At 40.1% G+C, this 19,444-nt stretch overlaps 1 protein-coding gene and 1 non-coding gene across 3 annotated transcripts in view; one reads left to right on the top strand and one right to left on the bottom strand.

The window, feature by feature from the left end:
• USP13 (ubiquitin specific peptidase 13) overlaps positions 1-19,444 on the bottom strand; it is a 117,163-nt gene that overhangs the window by 82,918 nt on the left and 14,801 nt on the right. The window contains exons 1-3 of one of the 2 annotated variants that reach the window (XM_072807491.1): positions 16,262-16,364; positions 9,673-9,798; positions 2,513-2,573 (exon numbers count right to left, since the gene is read on the bottom strand). In XM_072807491.1, coding sequence (XP_072663592.1) covers positions 2,513-2,573; positions 9,673-9,771 — 160 coding nt within the window. In that variant the 5' untranslated portion in view covers positions 9,772-9,798; positions 16,262-16,364. Of the gene's footprint in view, positions 1-2,512; positions 2,574-9,672; positions 9,799-16,261; positions 16,365-19,444 lie in introns of those variants that run through there. The other variant, XM_072807490.1, reaches the window with a different exon arrangement.
• On the top strand, positions 14,076-14,256 carry LOC140622520 (small nucleolar RNA SNORA81). The gene has a single exon (XR_012022277.1). It is a non-coding gene; the product is annotated as a small nucleolar RNA SNORA81 (small nucleolar RNA).

The following is a 19,444-nucleotide window of genomic DNA, read 5'->3' as shown; positions in this document are numbered from 1 at the left end:
GCAAGCACCAAAGTGCCAATGGAGTTTAAACTTAAATTTTTTAAAAGACTGGTGGAGACCAGATAGAATATATTTGCTGGACTGTGAGTTTTAGGTATATTCTGTGGTTTTCTAAGATATGGAACTTTGAATGAGCACATTCTACAGCAGCCTGTAGAAATGGACCTGCTGAAATGAAACAGTAGGTTAACATTCCCAAGAAAAAATGGACGAGGTATGAATCACAAAACTTCAGTGCTTACTTTTGGATTAATTCTTAAAATAATTACCTTATCATATCCTCTACCACTGAAATGATTACTAGAGAAGTCAAACTGCAAAGTCTCTCAAGCACAAGACACAAAGGTAAGGGATATAGGAGGTCAGCTGACTTCTCTATTCAACCAAAGAAAATAATGAAAAATAATACCAGTAATTCAAAATGTTTAATTATTCCCACCTTCAAAAATGCCATGTTGATGTCATTTAGTTCAGAAGTCATATCATCTCTTAGCAGAAAGTAGCCCAAGGCTAAGAACCAAAGCAGCAGGGGCACCTAGGTGGCTCAGCGGTTGAGCACCTGCCTTCCACTCAGGGCGTGATCCCAGGATTCCAGGATCGAGTCCCACATTGGGCTCCCTGTGGGAGCCTGCTTCTCCCTCTACCTATGTCTCTGCCTCTCTCTCTGTGTCTCTCATAATAAGTAAAATCTTTAAAAAAAAAAAAAAAAAACAGCAGAATATACCGAATCATTTTAGCTTTGGGGCCCTTTCTGAGATGGTTTGGGTTTAGTTGGTTGATTTGAGTTGTGATTCAAAGACCTCAGAGAGGTGGCAAAAACTGGCCAAGGTGGAAAAACCAACTATGGATAAGCCTCATAAAGAAAACCACAATTGTGAGCAGCCCGGGTAGCTCAGCGGTTTAGCACCGCCTTCAGTCCAGGGCGTGATCCTGGAGACCCAGGATCGAGTCCTGGGTCAGGCTCTTTGCATGGAGTCTGCTTCTCTCTCTGTCTCTCATAAATAAATAAATAAATAAATAAATAAATAAATAAATAAATAAATATCTAAAAAGAAAAAGAAAACCACAATTGAAAAGCAGGACAAAGGACAGCAAGCACGAGGCCTGTGTAGAATAATGGAGAATCAGAACAGGAAGGACACTCAGCTTCATGACTGTTTCCAATGCCTTTACTTTTCAAATAATTAATGTCTTTTCATTACAACAGTAACAACGTTTGTTATAGAAAACATGGAAACACATAAAGCAAAAAGAAGAAAATAAAAATCACCTCAATCCCACCACTAGGAAAGAGCTACTATTAACAATCTGGAATATATTTTGCCAGTGTCTTTGGAAGTCTCAGTTATATATGTATACGTGTGTGTATATACCCACCCATGTATATACACACATACATACGTATACGTACATACACACATGTGTATTATGTGTACAGATTTTTTTACCAAAATGAAAACATAACATGTAAATGATTTTGAAATTTCTTTCAAACAATAATCCTAGGCATTTAGGGATATAATCTTGCTTGGTCAAAAATTATCAAGCCACTTTATCTCCTAGCAAAAGCCTATCAGAAGCTTAATATGAAAAATGAGCATGATTACATGATACAGAAACTGGTACTCATTTGCATGAACAAAACTGGCTCTTCTGAATGAGGGAGAAGAAAATTACTGCTAGGCACACACCAAAGTAATCATTGCTACAGTCAAGATCCACTGACAGATGATACAATTAGTGTATAAAACTTCGAGAAGAAATAAGATATTAGCATAGTCTCAAAGTATTACTCGCAAAGTATTTATTATACCATATCTTCACCAGCAGACACCAGTAGACACCACCTTAACAAGAGATCAAGATTATAGCACCAATATGAAGACATCTCAGTGTCACATGCCCTCCAGTATCATGCACTGAGGAGAGCACATCACCTCTATGGTGTTCTTGCCAAAAATGCATTATCTCAGACTTAGAAGGAAACATCAGACAAATCTGAATTGAGGAACATTCTACAGAATAACCAGCCAGTACTCTTCAAAAGTGTCACAATTAAAGATCAAAAAAAAAAAAAAAAAAGCCTGAGGAACCATCAAAGATTAGACAGGATTAAGAAAACGTGACAACTAAATACAACATGGGATCCTAAAAAAAGGACATTAGTGGGAAAAAAATGGCAAACTCTGAACGAAGTCTGTAGTTGGGCTAATATTTAAGAAAGAAAAAATGTCTCTACTTTCAAGTCAGTGAAAAAAGAACCAAAACAATCATAATTACTCTCCAGTCACTGTAAGTATAATTGCTGCAAAACACTAAACCCAACTCTAAGGTGCCAGAAGCATCCTTCTCCACTAGGTAAACACAAAATGGAGGAAGATCATCACAAGCTAAATGGGTTCCTCTTAAAATTATATTGTACAATAAATATAACTGATTATCCCAAATCAAGCATGCACATGCACACACACACAGACTATCTGGGCACACCATTAATAACTATTTACATTACCTAAAAAAATCTTGGAATTCCTCCTTTTTGGCAAAGCTCCACCAGATGCCCCTCTTACCTTCTGAAAAGAAAACAAGAGATTGTTAAAATGCAGCTTACAGAATGGACGATGGGGGAGGGGGGAGACTACATATTGGTTCTTACAAAAGGCCAAGAGAAAATTCTCAACCTTGATGAGAGATTCTAGGATAAACCAGAACTTGACCAGGTCACTGGAGGTAGGCGAAGAGCAATGCTATTGTCCTACCTGACTATTCTCACCAAATTATCAAGACAGCCCTTCTAGAAAGGGAAGTGGAACCAGGAATTAAGATGAACTTGCCATTTCATCTTCAAATTGGTACATGTTGCCAAGAGGCTGGAGCCCATGCCCAATGCTGGGACTACTCTGGAGAGATGATGGTAGCTCCCACTCCCAGAGTGAAGGCTCTTAACTCTCTTATTCCCCTGCCCCCACCCCCACCTCCACCACATGGGTCCCTGTGCTTGGTCCTGGGTATGCACAATTACTGTTGAAAGAGCTAATAAATACTGATAAGCAGCACCTGATATTCTGGTTATATTAACCTCCCTGAACATTCTTGGAGCACTAACTAATCCGAGGTTTCATGCATTTTCTCCCTCTGGTGGAAGTCCCCAGCAGCAACAAAATAAATGCCCACCAAGTGGTTAAGCAAAAGAAGTCCTTTGTTAATTACCCTCTGACACACAAAAAACTTTACTCTCAAATAGGATTATAAAAATTTGGGGGGGCAGCTCGGTAGCTCAGTGTTTGAGCATTTGCCTTTGGCTAGGGGCATCATTCTGGGGTCCTGGGATCGAGTCCCGTATTAGGATCCCCGCAGGCAGGCTGCTTCTCCCTCTGTCTGTGTCTCTGTCTCTCTCTGTGTGTCTCTCAGAGACACTCTCATTTATTTTATGAATAAATAAATCAAATCTTAAAAAAAATTTCTTTTTAGGGCAGCCCAGGTGGCTCAGCAGTTTAGCACCGCCTCCAGCCCAGGGCGTGATCCTGGAGACCTGGGATCGAGTCCCACATCGGGCTCCCTACATGGAGCCTGCTCCTCCCTCTACCTGTGTCTCTGCCTCTCCCCTCCTCCTCCTCTCTGTGTCTCTCATGAATAAATAAATAAATTTTTTTTTTAATTTTTTTGTTCTGGGTGCCTGGGTGGCTCAGTTAGTTGGGCATTTGCCTTTGACTCAGGTCATGAGCCCAAGGTCCTGGGATGGAGCTCCACATTGAACTCCTTGGTAGTCTGCTTCTCCCTCTCCCTCTGGCCCTCCCCCCCCCCCTGCTAATGCTTTCTCTCTCAAATAAATAAATAAAATCTTTTTTAAAAAATTTTTGTTTCAAATGGCCAAAATCTTATTTCCACAGTTTGTTCTCTCAGTTATCAAGAAAGAGCACATTTCCAGTACATGACGGTGTGAGGGTCAAAGCCCAGCATCTTTTCAAGTGGTCACATGTTATGGCAGCATCAAGGCCTTGTTGCTGCTTTAGTTTGTTTCCTTATCAGTCTTGAGTCGTCTTTGCCACATTTTACTATTTGGCATTGAATGCTGACTCATCTTTGTGATTCTCACATTAAGTTTTTACAGCTTCTACTATAAGTTTATAGTTCACATTTTAGGGATGTGAAAATGATTGAACACTCTAGCTCAGAAACCTGCCTCTCCAAATACTCATGCCAAATTCATGTCACCTCTCTTGGAATCCCCCTCCTCCAAGGTCTCTGGGCTGCTATTCCTCTCCCCAACACATGCCTGCCTTAAAAACGGGATGAAATAAAACCTGTACCAAAGGCACATTTAGCAGTCCTGAAGGCCACCTGCAATCTCTCTACTGAAGTTGATGGCATGCTTCTAATTGTTCCATGCTTCTAATTGTTCCACTGTCTCCTCCATTCCTGCAGGATGGTGGAGGGAGCAAGAAGGAGAGGGGCTGCATGAAGACATGCTAGAACACGAGGCTCTCCCGGACTTTGCCATTCACACCTTAGACTTGGATTAGATCCACTACCTTTCAGGAAAAACAAAAACAAATAAACCCACTAGGTCTTCCTTCCAAAGACCATTGCCTCTGAGCCTGCTCAGTTTCCATTAGAAATCAACAGGGTTTGAGAAACAGGAACCCCTTAGTTAGCAAACATGACTGTGCCCATGGGTCAGGCCCTGGGCTGGCAAAGAGGCTGCAAAATGAATGAAGACATGCTTCATCCCTTGAGGAGCCCACCTGCAAAGTAGAAGAGCATATGCAGACAAAGAGTACAACAGATTCTGATGAGTATTAAGAAATAATGTGGGATCCCTAGGTGGCGCAGCGGTTTGGCGCCTGCCTTTGGCCTAGGGCGCGATCCTGGAGACCCAGGATCGAATCCCACATCGGGCTCCTGGTGCATGGAGCCTGCTTCTCCCTCTGCCTGTGTCTCTGCATCTCTCTCTCTCTCTTTCTCTGTGACTATCATAAGTAAATAAAAATTAAAAAAAAAAAAAGAAATAATGTGGAAAAGGTTGAATCAGAAGGAGGAGGAAATGACAGTTCTGGGGAGGTTGTGGGAAGCACTGGTCAGGTAAGAAGAGCAGCAGGTCTGGCATTTAACAACTGTTCAGCAAATATTTGTTCAATGGATGGATGAAGGAAGATGGGTGGATGGATGGGGATGGATGATGGATAGATGGATATACAGATGATGGACAGACAGATGGATATGCTGACTACATGGAATACAATAGGTATGAGAGGAATGAGGCATCCCAGAGAGAGAAAACAAACAGCATGGACAACGGTATGAAATCATAATGTATTTCAGGAAGAAGTGGTTTGATATGTCTAGAGCACAAAGCTGGTGGAGTAAAAGTAGAGTCAAAAAGGCTAGAGGGGGGGCAGCCCCGGTGGCTCAGCGGTTTAGTGCCGCCTTCAGCCCAGGGCGTGATCCTGGAGACGGGGGATCGAGTCCCACGTCAGGCTCCCTGCATGGAGCCTGCTTCTCCCTCTGCCTGTGTCTCTGCCTCTCTCTCTCTCTCTCTGTCTCTCATGAATAAATAAAATCTTAAAAAAAAAAAAAAAAAAAAAGGCTGGGTGTGGGGAAGGCTAGAGGGGCCAGATTACGAAAGGCCTTGTAATCACATGCAAAAAAATCTTGGACTTGCTCCTGCAACAAAGGAAGATACCAGAGATTTAAGACTCAGAGTCCCAGAGATCCACAGATACATGCGTTTGAAAATGTCACTCTGGGTGCAGCATGCACACTGGGGGATGGAAGGCAGCAAGTTCGGAAGAGAGGAGATTAGTCCAGAAGCTAAAGCATTAGTTCTTTTAAGGGATAATGAGCCCTCAGACAAAAACAGCAGAATAGAGAGGACAGGATGGACTTCAGAGCCATCTGAGAGGTCCAGATAACTAGCCATGGAATGAAAGCAGAATCCAAAAGCTTTCCAGGTCTCTAGAATTCAAGACAAAGGATAACTCTAAGAAAGAGGATTATTCACTGAGTCTGGGCACAATGAGCTTGAGGGACTGTGAGGTATTCAAGTAGAAAAAGCCAGGTTAGAGTCAGATGGTCAGATCTTTGGCTCTGGAGAGACACTGATTAGGAAGTCAGTTCAGAGACAATGGTTAAACAAGGAAGCAGACAACACCTATGATGAAAAGCAGCTTCTGGAGAAAGATGATCAAAGGGCACCCGAAGAAGTACGGATATTTAAGGAGTAAGTGAATGAAGAGATGCTAGTGAGACAAAGTCACAAAAGGCAACCTGAAAAACAGGAGGAAGGCAGGAGAATGGTGCCAAAGAAAGCAGGAGAGGAACAGAGTCAAGAGGAAAATAAGTTCAAATATTCAAAAAGCCAAATAAAATCAGGGCTGAAACATATCCACCAAGTGTGACAATTCAGCAGTCACTGCATCCCTGGCAGTTTTAGTGGATTAACGGGAAGACTGACCCAATGGCAATGCTGAACTTCCAGAGAGGTATATTAGAGACAATGAGAACAGGAAAACACGTTTATTAAGGGATGGGATGACCAAAGGAGGACACAAATCACAGGGACAGTCTTGTGGTATGTTTTCTTTTAAGGTGGGAGGAAACAGCCAAAAGAGGGAGATGTTGAAGAAAAGGGAGTTAAGGAAAAAGCAAGTTTCCAAGGAGGAAACGGAGCTGTGAGGACAGAAAGAATATAGCTTTCTGCTGGGATGTGGAAACCAGATGCAATGCCTCCCAGGAGGCAAGACAGGAGGTCAGGAAGATGCTGTCCAAGGTTCCTGTTTTCTCAAGTAAAAGTACAGTCAAATCATTTTCTGAGGATGATGAGGGAGGCCTTGGTAGCACTCTGAGGGCTGCATCCAGAGTCTGGAGTGGGAGAAGCTTCAGTCTCCAGTGAGTGGGCCTAGCAGAAGGGGGAAGGCCAGGAGTTTGACATGGTTCCAGACCACAGTGGTGTGAAGTTGCTCGCCAAGAGCACTCGGAAGCCAGGATGACGCTGAAGGAATAACTAGCTGGAGCTCTGGGAACAGTTAAGGAGGCAAGACGAGGGGATAAGGGTCCCATGAGGGCACTGGTGGCAAGACAATGTTTCAAGTCCTGAGAAGCAGTCTCAACAAACAGGGGAAGTGGCCACCCACAAATTGCAAGGAGGGAGAACAGCAGAATAAAATCAGAATAAATGAGAGCTAAACTGAGAGAAAGTTGTGGTCAGAGAGTGAAATATTTAACTGAAAAGCTCAGATCAGAGCTAACCACACAAGAGTATCAGCATTCTGCGATTTTACCACAATCTTTGTGAGCAAGTTATCTCAAGCCGCTTAGCCTTGGTTTCATTTCCTACTCCCAACACTATCCTAAAACTTCATCATTTTACACTAAGACATATGTCTTGACAGAGTGGACCTCACAAGAATTGCTAGGTCCCACATAACAGTAGCAGTGAATGTAAATCATGTACTATCAAGCTAACATTAGATTATTTTAAAGCTAATCGTTGAGTTGATGGTTTATCTGACCTCCTGGCCTTTCTTCCTCCTCTTCCTCCTACTCTGCCCACTGTGCAATTGGGAATCTCTCCTTTGTCTGGAACTTAAACAGAGAACATATTAGGTAGGCTAGGCAAACGATCAGATGAACTCCAAATCAGCATTGACTATTTAGAAGTTCCAACACAGTCTAAAAACTTTTAGGAGTGAAGTGTAAGCTGAATAGTATTGCTAAGTAAAAAAATCAATATTTTAAAATTAATAACATCCCCAAACATCAATAACCAATTAGAATACATGAAGAAGTAAAAGCAGTAACAATAGTTACAAAAATTACAAAGTACCTAAAAAAATTTTACAAAATACAAGCTCTTTTATTGACAATTATAAAATAGTATTGAAGGAGACAAAAGAGAACTGAATAAATAGAGAGGTATATTATTTTGAATACTCATTCAATAAATATTTATGAAGCACATACTATGTGCTTGGACTATCAAGTGCTGAGGACACAGAACTAAAAGAAGACAGGGACAGATAAAAGTCCCTGCCTTCATGAAGCTTACTCGATGCTGTGGATTATAGACTAATCTCCAAATTCAATGTGATTGTGATCAAAATCTCAACAGGATTTTTTAAACTAGGTGAACCAACTCTAAAATCTACATAGAAAAAGGAATATCTAAATCCAGGGAAGTTCTGGAAAAAGTGCTTGCACTACCAGATATCAAGGCTTGCTGCACCAATGCAGACACAGAAAAATAAGATCAACAGAAAAGAATTGAGAGCCCCAAAATACACACGAGTATGAATGACAGGTTAAACTATGACAAAAAGATAGTACTATAAATCATTGAGAAAGACTGCACTACTCTAGGAATAGCAGAACAACTGGTTACCAGTAAGGGAAATTTTAAAAAATAGATTTCCATTCTTCATACAAATACAAGAATAAATTATAAATGGATTAAAGTCCAAAAATGTTAAAACACACATATACTCATGCAAACACACATGCACTTCAAAAACAAAAGTATTAAAAGAAATATCATTATGACCTTGAATTGGTAAACAATTTCTTAGATGAGATACAAAAGGCATAATTCATAAAAGTTTAATTAATCTAACATCAGATTCAAAACTTCTGTACACAATAATTCATAAATGAAGCAAAAAGTCAAGCCACAGACTTTAAGAAAATAGGAAAATCAGAGAAGAGAAAACTAGGATGGCCAATAGACATATATGAAGATGTTTAACCCTTGCAGAAGGAAATGCCAATTATTTTAGATGCCGCTCCACAACCATTTGATTAGGAAAAATAAAAAATCTGACCAAATGTTGGTGAGGATGTGGGAAAACAGGAATCTGTAATCAATGCAGATAGGAGTATAAATTGATGCCACCACACTGGGGGAGAATTTGGCAATACCTAGCCAAAATGAAGATAAGTATTCCCACAAGCAAGCAAAAAAAAAAAAAAAAAAATCAGAATGTTCATCAATAGGACAAGAGAATTAACAAATGACAAGGTACTCATTAGAAGGAATGACAAATAATAAAATGAATTAAGTACATTGAAATGCATTGCAACATGAACAGATTTCAAGAACAATATGAAAAGGGGAAGCTCTACACAGAATTACACGTAACAGTAAGATAGTATTTATCTATATCTTTAAAACACATAAAGTCCTTCTACATATCATGACTATCCACAAATATTTTTACATAAATAAAATATAATGACTACATAGGAATAAGAATAAATTCGCAGCCATGGTTACTACTGAGGAGGGAAACAAAAGGGACTTGAGCTCTCAGGAGAGGTCTTTCTCTTGCTCAAAAAAAAAAAATCTGAAGCAAAAATATCCAAATATTTTTTATTTCTGATTTTAGAATTCCTGACATGACTTTGTGTACTTGTCTGTATTTTTTACTTAATTTTTCTTCATTCAGTCGACTCATGTATTGTTAATACTAACTAGAAATTCGGAGGAAAGGAAAAATTAAACTGGGTAAGGTAGGGTGTGGGCAAACATGAACTTCTGCAAACGGTCATGTTTTTGTTTCCTATCATCAAAGGGAATCAGTAGTCACGTGGGCAAAGTAAAACTTCCATGTGCTAAGCCACACCACAGCAACCGTAAGGGAAAGGTATCAAGGCTGGTTCTCCCAACGTGTATCTCACCTCTCGCACATGTCTCTTCAGGTGCATGTATACACTCTGTCCAGTTTTTCGAAAATGTCTTTCAACATGTTCCCTTCCAAAGGCCAAAAATGTATTCATGCATACATAGAGTCCACCTTCAGAATTCTAGGAGAAAGAGACAGGTTACAAAATTAGCCAAGAATACCTTGCAAAGTCATTTAGATACTGAAAAAGGGAAGGGAAGGAGGGTGAATGATGAAGACAAGGCCTAGCAAAAGGCCATCTGGCTGTCAAAGGCCCTTACGATGACCCTCCAGGGCTCCATTCCACCTACAGTAGCGGCTCCGGCCCCCATCCTGGGTTCCAGGTGCTCCCGGACACGTGCACACAATCTCCCAGTTGGGGGGAGAGCCTCAAAGGCCCTAGGAAATAAACATGCTTGTCTTGACTCTCCAAAACTGGGGTAAAGGATAATAAAGCAAAGAAATTTGGCAAGTGATCCAACTACCACCACTGCAATGGTTTATCAATCATTTTTCCTCATGGATCAGTGTAAGTCTCTAGGAAGATAAAGTTCTATATTCTTTTAGCAGGACAGGGTTCTTCGATTCAAACAGTTTCTTCCTTGGGTGATACATGCTATTTGATGGTACCCATTACTAAACTATGACAATTTAACAAATCAGTAATAACTTAATGAATAAATAATAAAGGACAGAGTCCTATAATAAGCCTCACTACATATTTTTGCATGCCCAATATGGGCCAGGCACTTCTCGTATGTTTTTTCTAATCCCGACAATACAGCAAGCTTACTATTATTGCCATTTTACAGATTAAAAAAAGAACTAAGGATGAGTCACTTGCCCAAGTTCACACAGCTTGGAAGAGTTAAATTAAATCTATTTCTCATTTTATCCTCCTATGCCACATTTCAAATATTATTTAATTACAGACATACTGGCACAATGAACAGTCAAGGATATTTTTCACATTTTATTTAAGATTTATTTATTTATTCATTCATTCATTCATTCATGAGAGACCCAGAGAGAGAAGCAGAGACATAGGCAGAGAGAGAAGCAGCCTCCCTACAGGGAGTCTGATGCGGACCTCGATCTCAGGATGCCAGGATCACAACCTGGGCCAAAGGGAGATGCTCAACCAAATGAGCCACCCAGGTGCTCCTTGTTCACATTTTAGATGCTTGATTTTCTATCCCAATTTTTTCTCTCATTTTGTTTAATATGCTTCTCTGTAAATTTTACCTATAAAATTAGTCATCCTTGGGGCACCTGGGTGGCTCAGTCAGTTAAGCATCTGACTCTTGATTTTGGCTCAGGTCACGTTCTCTTTAAGATCTTGCCCCGCGGGCAGCCCCACTGGCGCAGCGGTTTAGCACCGCCTGCAGCCCAGGGTGTGATCCTAGAGACCCTGGATCGAGTCCCACGTCAGGCTCTCTGCATGGAGCCTGCTTTTCCCTCTGCCTGTGTCTCTGCTACTTCTCTCTCTCTCTCTGCATCTCTATGAATAAATAAATAAAAAATAAAAGAAAAAAAAAAAGATCTTGCCCTGCATTGGGCTCCATACTCAGTGCAGTCTACTTGAGATTCTCTCCCTCTCCTCCTCCCCATCCCCCTTCAAATAAGTAACTAAAATCTTTAAAATTAGCCATCGTTTCCTCAATGAAAGTGGATTTTAATTAAGCTTTTATCATTCTCACCCCAACAAACAATTTATAAACAGAATTTTTTTTTTTAAATCTGTCAGAATTGGGACGCTGGGGTGGCCCAGTGGGTGAGCGTCTGCCTTTGGCTCAGGTCATGATCCACGGTCCTGGAATTGAGTCCCCACAGGGAGCCTGGTTCTCCCTCTGCCTGTGTCTCTGCCTCTCTCTCTGTGTCTCTCATAAGTAAATAAAGTCTTTAAAAAAAGATCTGTCTGAACTGCCAATAAGCACTTATCAAAATTCCTTACGTTTTAGTAAAGCACACATTCAACATCAAAACAGGCACTGATGCTCACTACAAATATATGAAAAACAATTTTTAAGTTCCAATAACTCAAGATTGTATATTTTTTTAATTTCTAATAAAATCCTCCAACATGGTATCTATGGTTTTATAAACCAGACATAAAGAAGCCTTACCACAATGAGGTTATTACAACAGCGTTAGTTCAGATATGTGCCTATTATTGTAGCAAATACATTGCATAAATCAAGAAAAAGAAAAAACCATAAAGATTACAAAGAAATAGGTAAAATTGTCTCAATTTGCTGATAATATTATATAGTCTATAGGGAAAATCCTTAAAAAACTACTAACTAGTAACACTAACAAATCTAGCAAGGTCACGGAATACAGATTCATTGGGAAAAAATCAATTTCAATTTTCTACTCTAGCAGCAAGCATCTTGCAAATGAAATTTTTAAAACTTGACTATAAAATAGCATCCAGAAAACTCAGTTATTCAGCTTATGCTTCTGGATAACTTTTTCTCTTTGAATGAGATCATTTGAATAAAATTAGAAAAGTTTTTCAACTAGAGGCAACATACTATATTCATTTGATCAACAGATTAAATCCTTCTTTCAAAAAAATGTTTTAGGGCAGCCCCGGTGGTGCAGCGGTTTAGCACCGCCTGCAGCCCAGGGCGTGATTCTGGAGATTCTGGATCGAGTCCCACGTCAGGCTCCCAGCGTGGAGCCTGCTTCTCCCTCTGCCTGTGTCTCTGCGCCTCTCTATGAATTAAAAAAAAAAAAAAAAAAAAAAGATGTTTTTAAATACACATGTTTTTTTGCATAGTTATAACCCTTAAAAAACTTGCATCATTAGGTCAGTTATTCATTAGGCCCAGTAAATTGAGCACCATATGTTGTGATTTTAAAAAATAACATTCCCGTTCTCTTCCAATAAAATGTAATTCAATCAGAAAGACTTTAAACCAGAAGACATGCCAGGGAAAATATAAGATTTGTAGCCAGGGTCCTGAACTGCCATTAATTAGCTCTGTAGCCTAAGGCAGGTAGTCATTCAGTCTCTGAGCTTCAGTATTTTCCTTCATAAGCATTGCTGCACAATAATTCCCACCTCACGGGGTTGTGTTAAGTTCAAAGAGGGTGAGATACATTCTGTGCTGTAAAGCATTATGCAAACAATAGCAATTATTTATTATGAGCTACAGTTCTATGTACTACATGTATGTTCTGTTATCTCAATTATTTTATAATTGAGGGAAATAAGCAGAAGGAGGAAAACAATCAGTCTGACAGCCACACAGGCTGGGGGCAACAAATATTAATCTATCAGAAAAATATATTAAGCAACTAGTGAGAGAACCAAGAAATTACCAAGTGGAAGAAGAAAACTGTTCAAGTATAGCATTTTTCTGGAGAAAAATACAATATAATGCAAGAGTTTATAAAGTAATCCCTAAAATAATTGTAAAGTCTTTGCTAATTTCCTTGCCAAGAGTTTCTGACTTATTAGGGAATTTGATAAAAATTTAATATACCCCAAACATTCATTCTCAATTTCTGGAGTCACCTGACATTGTCACAAAGTCCATAATCTGAGAGGAAAATGCTTTATTTTATTTTATTTAAATCCTTTTGGCATCAAAGATCATCATTTTGTCTTCAGATACAAGCCTGACCTGTGACTGACCTATGTGTATCACCCCCACACTGCCTCCCTTGGCTCTCAGGTCTTTTTTTTTTTTTTTAAGATTTTATTTATTTATTCATGAGACATAGAGAGAGAGAGAGAGAGGCAGAGACACAGGCAGAGGGAGAAGCAGGTTCCATGCAGGGAGCCTGACGTGGGACTAGATTCCGGGCCTCCAGGATCACGCCCTAGGCTGAAGGCGGCGCTAAACCGCTGGGCCACTGGGGCTGCCCGGAAAATGCTTTAGCACTCAAAGGCAACTGGCCTCACTAGGGAAGGATTCTATTACAAACATCCTCGGGTCTCTTCCATCCTACACACGGCCGGCCTCTGAAGCAGCGGCTCTGAGATGGGGGCACTGCCCACAGGACTTGCCAGTCGTACCAAAACTTCAGGACACTGAGACACAAATCCCTTTAAAAGCTACCCCATATAGAACAAGCACACAATTCAGTCTAACGACCCATGCCTTCTTCCCTCTTGCCTTAGTAATGTCTAAATATTGGTCCTATAAAACTTTCTTTCAAAGGCAGTACTCCATGCATGTGCTCTGAACAGCTTCTTTCACTCATGAGGACAAGTCTATGCTGACAAGTCTATCTCTCCTGATTCTTTTGTTTGACAGCCTGGGATCAGAGCCAAGCTCTTAGTTTAGAACCCTCAACCTCATGCTCTTGTTAACCAGCCACATTCCCACTAAGACTACTGTTCTGGAAAATCTGTAAAACCTTTGCCTTCCTGTGGCCAAAAGGGCAGCCACAAAATGGGGCAGGACCTTCTTTTGTATAAGCATTGCGCTAAAATCGCAGAAACCAGGATCATACCTTGGTTTCTGTAATGATGTTAGCAGACTAACATAAGAAGAAAAGTAACTGCATTAGAGTCTAAAGACTGGAGTGAACCTCTCTCTCTTAGTGTCCAGTGTCCTTTGTCTTAAGGCATGATGCACTATGTCTTTAGAAAAATATTAAAATAGGGATTATCTGAGTGGCTCAGTTGGTTGAGAATCAGACACTTGACTTCAGCTCCGGTCATGATGGCACACATGGTCATGAGATCAAGCCCCACATCAAGCTCCAAATTCAGCTCAGAGTCTGCCTGAGATTCTCTCTCCCTCTCCCTCTGCCCCTCCCCCACTCCCATCTCACTCATTCGCTCTCCCTTTCTAAAAATAATTTTTAAAATTTCAAGAGAGAAATAATGCAGGTTAGAAAACTACCAATTGACAGTGAAATACAATTCAAAGAATAAGAGGGAAGAATATAAAATAATGTTTTTCTCAGGTGATAGAGTCCACCTTCAGAATTCTAGGAGAAAGAGACAGGTTACAAAATTAGCTGAGAATAATTTCGGCTAATTATTTGAAAAAGCACTCTTTTTCAAATTACGACAGGTCACAAATGAAATCCAGATATATCGCAGTTATTTTTTTAAATAAATAGTAGCCTACACATGAAGATTCCAAAAATATATTCATTGTATGGTAACTGCTTGATATATGGCAAACCACAAGAAACACAAAAATGGGGAGAAATCACTAATAAAAGTTATTGGGACAGTTAGGCATCAGTATATAATAAAATTAATCTGATCTACATCTTATACCAAACCCCGGAATAAGGTGTTTAGAGAGCTCTAAGAGATAAGCATCTAAAAAACTAGAAAAGAGCAGAATAGCATATTTATCTCACTTAGGAAGGGGAAAATAATTTCTGGCCAAGAAAAGATAAAATGGAGAGATGGTGTGGTTAGGTATAAAAATGTAAACACTGATGAACAAGTTTTACACCACAAAACATAATAAAACAAATAGAAAACCAGTCACAACAGAATGAGGAATGATATAAAGTACAATGAAGAAAAGTTTATATCCAAACTATGTGAAAACTGATAAAATTACAGGATGTCAACATTCAGGTTCAACTTGGTAAGTTCTTCTTTTAAGATCATTTAGTTTTAATTGTGAGAAAATATTAAAATCAAACATCACCTTCTCCCTAAAACTATCTCAAGGCAAGTATATGTCTACTAAACTGCCAAAAGTATTAAAATTACCAAGCCTGAAGCCACAGAGAAAACCTATATGTGTACTCTCACAATATAAATTGGTTCCATCTTTCTAGAGATCAATAGAACTATGACCCTTTGACACAATATTTCTCCTTTGGGTAAAGACTGCGGGAATCCAAAAGAAAGAGGGGGGAAAAAGCCTAATTTGCACAAAAATATTCAAAAATGCACTATTTATAATAGGAAAAAGAGCTCCCAAAACAGAAGAGCTAAGGACCTGTGGCATACAAACACAACAAAATACAGTAACATTCTTTTTCTTTTTTTTCTCTTTTTTCAAGACTATTTTTAAAATTCAGTTAGTACACATATGGCGTAGTATTAGTTTCAGGAGTAGAATTTAGTGAATTATTAGTTGCATATAACAGTGCTTATTACATCACATGCCTCTTTAAATGCCCATCACCCAGGTTACCCCATCCCCTCACCCTCCTTCCCTCCAGCAACCCTCAGTTTGTTTCTTATATTTAAGGGTCTCTTAAATGGTTTGCCTCTCCCTGTCTTTATCTTATTTTTTCTTCCCTTCTCCTATGTTCATCTGTTTTATTTCTTAAATTCCACATACGAGTGAAATCATGTAATATTTGTCTTTCTCTGACTTATTTTGCTTAGTATAATAAGTTCCTTCCATGTCATTGCAAATGGCAAGATTTCATTCTTTTTGATGGCTGAGTAAATATTACGAATTATGTATTATATATGTATATAGAATGTAAGTATAGAATTGTATATAGTATGCACTAAAAATAATGTTCATAAAAAAACATGCTGATGACAAAGAGGAAAGAGAAGAGAAGAAAGTCTGATCATGACCAAGACCTGAAATGAAGCTGGAATGTGATCAATGGTTTTATATTTAAGTTCTTGACCTTGGGTCTCACAGCCTTACCTCCCATTATCTTCATGCTTGGTCCAAAGAAGTGTTTGTCAAACTACTATCATGAAGGATTAGATTGTTCTGTGTTGTGTTCCGTTTTGTTTTTGTTCATTAAGGAAACACACGTGACTCCACTGCGACTAGTCACTGGCTCCAGTTAAATGTGAACTTACTCCCACATGTTAAGTCCCTCAAAACCCAAACAGGTCTACATGCTGTTCAAACAAACTAATCTACTGCTTACACACTTGGATGTGGCTACAATGTCAAGTTGCTATGGAAATTTCTAAACGCTTACTCTCAATGTTTGTACTTCTCTCTTGGCACCAGTCAGCTGACCACACTTGAGTAGCACTAGCCTAGAGCTGGTGGTTGCCATGTCTATACCCCATTCTTAGAACTACTCAGGACCAGGCAGTTCTAAGAAAGTCTCATGGCCAAGAAAGTGTCACTTCAAGGATCTTCAGAGACATCAGGTCAGGCCTCAAGCCTTCTGAGTAGCCCACATCAAAACCAGCTACATACATCAATGCCTTCACAACTGAGCAAGCTCCCCAGATTCCAACCCTGTCCACTTGTCCACCTGCCAGCCTGCGCCCATGACCAATTCCCGTATCTCCTGACTCATCATCTTGGGCTGCTGGTCCTTAATCCCAAATCCACTTTTATACCATGACTGTTAGCATCTCATTCGCTGAAATCTGTAGCTGTGATAACTCATGCTTCCTTCATTTGAGGCCACCACATTCACACACTGAATCACACATTTGCTCCCTGAGGGCAGGGAAATCATGTCATGAGCATTACTAAATTCCAGCAACACTACCTGGTACAGAGCCAAACTGAAGAGACTTTCACAGACCGAGTGGCAGAGTTTGTGTAGTTACTTGCCATTCAGTAACACAGGACCTGATCCTCGGTGCCCTTCTGACCTGGATTTAAAACACTCCACAGGGAAGCCCCAGTGGCCCAGCGGTCTAGCACCACCTTCAGCCTGGGGTGTGATCCTGGAGACCCAGGATTGAGTCCCTACATCAGGCCCCCTACACGGAGCCTACTTCTCCCTCTGCCTGTGTCTCTAACTCTCTCTCTCTTTGTGTCTCTCATGAATACATAAGAAAATATTTTTAAAAATAAAAAAAAAACAAAACACTCCATAGCACAGACTCCATTTCAAGGCTCTGACATAACTAAACAATGAGTATCATCAAGAGAAAACTGATGGCCATGCATAGAAAAACAGCCTCCAGCATGTGCAGGAACACCAGCTTTTCAGGTTTGTTCAGCTAAAGTCAGGGTCTCAGCAGCTTGGACACTTGAACCTTGTGACCCCAGTTCCCCTACTTTCTGTAACCAAGCCAGGCTCACTGGTTCTTCTGGACAGTGGTTGCCACATCCACACCCCATCCCACCTTAGACCCTATCTGGCTCCTACTTCCAGAGGCCACCCAGCCCAGAATGGCCAGCATGCACTTCTCGGCATGTTCTTAGCTAAATAAGATTCTAATTACCATTTTCGTGATGCCCTAAACAGAAACTTGACAAACTTGGAAACCTGAAATCACAAGGAAGCCAAGAAATACTACTCTGGGCTTCTCTAACGCTCTATAATGGTCCGCAAGACAATTTCTCCCACCTCACAATCAAGCCACGAGAGAGGAGCAGCATTAGAAGCCCACGCATTGCTTAACCCCACTCTTCAAAGCATTTCTATATAAATATGATATACACATAGCTGTGCATTTATTACTTTACATTGTATTTCCTACATAGTATTGAGAAGTAACATCAAAGACAAAGCTACCTTTTTTTTTATACTGCTGCCTTTTAAAATAATATTGAAACTGAGGCAAATATAAAGGTCAAGGTTACATGTTTTCAGAATAGCAAGTGAACAGTCATTTTAAATAAAAATACACCACATTGTCAATCAGTAGGTGTTCAGAGAACTTTGTTTACGATGGTGTGTTCTTGGAGACTGGCCTCCGCTGGAAGACAGGAAGGCAGAGCGAGCATGTGTGAGCAGTGCACTCAGGAAACAGAGTCGCTGCGTAACACTTGTTTTTATAACCACAGAACAGTGTGGAAAACAAGTGGTCATTGCCGCAAAGAGAAACATGATGTAGGTAGATGGAGTCACAACAAATCCACGTCCAGAACAAATTACATACTAACACCCAGGAAGACTGTGACTCACACACTCATGCAAAAGTGAGAGGAAAGGGACAAGAACACAGTATTTTCTAAAACACTGAGTTTTAAAAAAAGGAAAAAAAAAAAAAAGAAATTAACTGAATTAGCTACTTGTAACAGCGAAAGGAAATCACCTGAATGCACAAGAACAGATTTCTTTACTAATTTATGGTACATCCATGAACTATAATACTCTCCAGGGGAATCCCTGGGTGGCGCAGCGGTTTAGCGCCTGCCTTTGGCCCAGGGCGCGATCCTGGAGACCCGGGATCGAGTCCCACGTCGGGCTCCCAGTGCATGGAGCCTGTTTCTCCCTCTGCCTATGTCTCTGCCTCTCTATCTCTGTGACTATCATAAATAAAAAAAATTTTAAAAAAATACTCTCCAGCCATTTAAAATGTATTTGTAATGAGTATTTACTGATAGGAAAAGCTCTACATGGTATTTTTGAGTAAAAAAAGCAGGTAACAAAACAGCGCATACGACATTACAATATACACAATATGCATGCCCTGCACAACCTGTGATGTCATCTCAGCAGAGACATAATGTGGGACTGTTTTCTTCACGTTGTCTTTTATATTTTCTAATTTTCCTTCAGGAATATTGATTCATTTTTGAACAGTAAAAACCAGTAAAATTTTTCTTAACTAAATGCGTTTAGAACCAATTGTATGTATACATAACAGAACAAGCAATTGTTCAAAAGTTCCTTTCTCTTAACCCAAGCTTTCCTTAGGCTTTCGCAACCAACTTCATAGCTCTAAGGGGCTGGATATGCTTGATACCCACAGTAAAAGTGTGATCTGAAATAACTAAGATTATATCAAAATGTGTCGCTCAGGAAATTTGGGAACACACAAGTCAAAGAGGGGATAAAGAGTGTCATCTCGGGGAGACAGAGGAGAACGTGATGACAAGAGAGAATGTAACAAAGCAAAGTCACTGTACCCCAGCCCGGGTAGATGCCATCCGTGGAGCAAGGGGATTGAGAGATCATCC

Source organism: Canis lupus, chromosome 31 (assembly GCF_048164855.1).
Source record: "Canis lupus baileyi chromosome 31, mCanLup2.hap1, whole genome shotgun sequence".
Classification (NCBI taxonomy): domain Eukaryota; kingdom Metazoa; phylum Chordata; class Mammalia; order Carnivora; family Canidae; genus Canis; species Canis lupus.
Note: the sequence above shows the minus strand (reverse complement) of the source record. Positions and strands in the feature narration are given on the sequence as shown.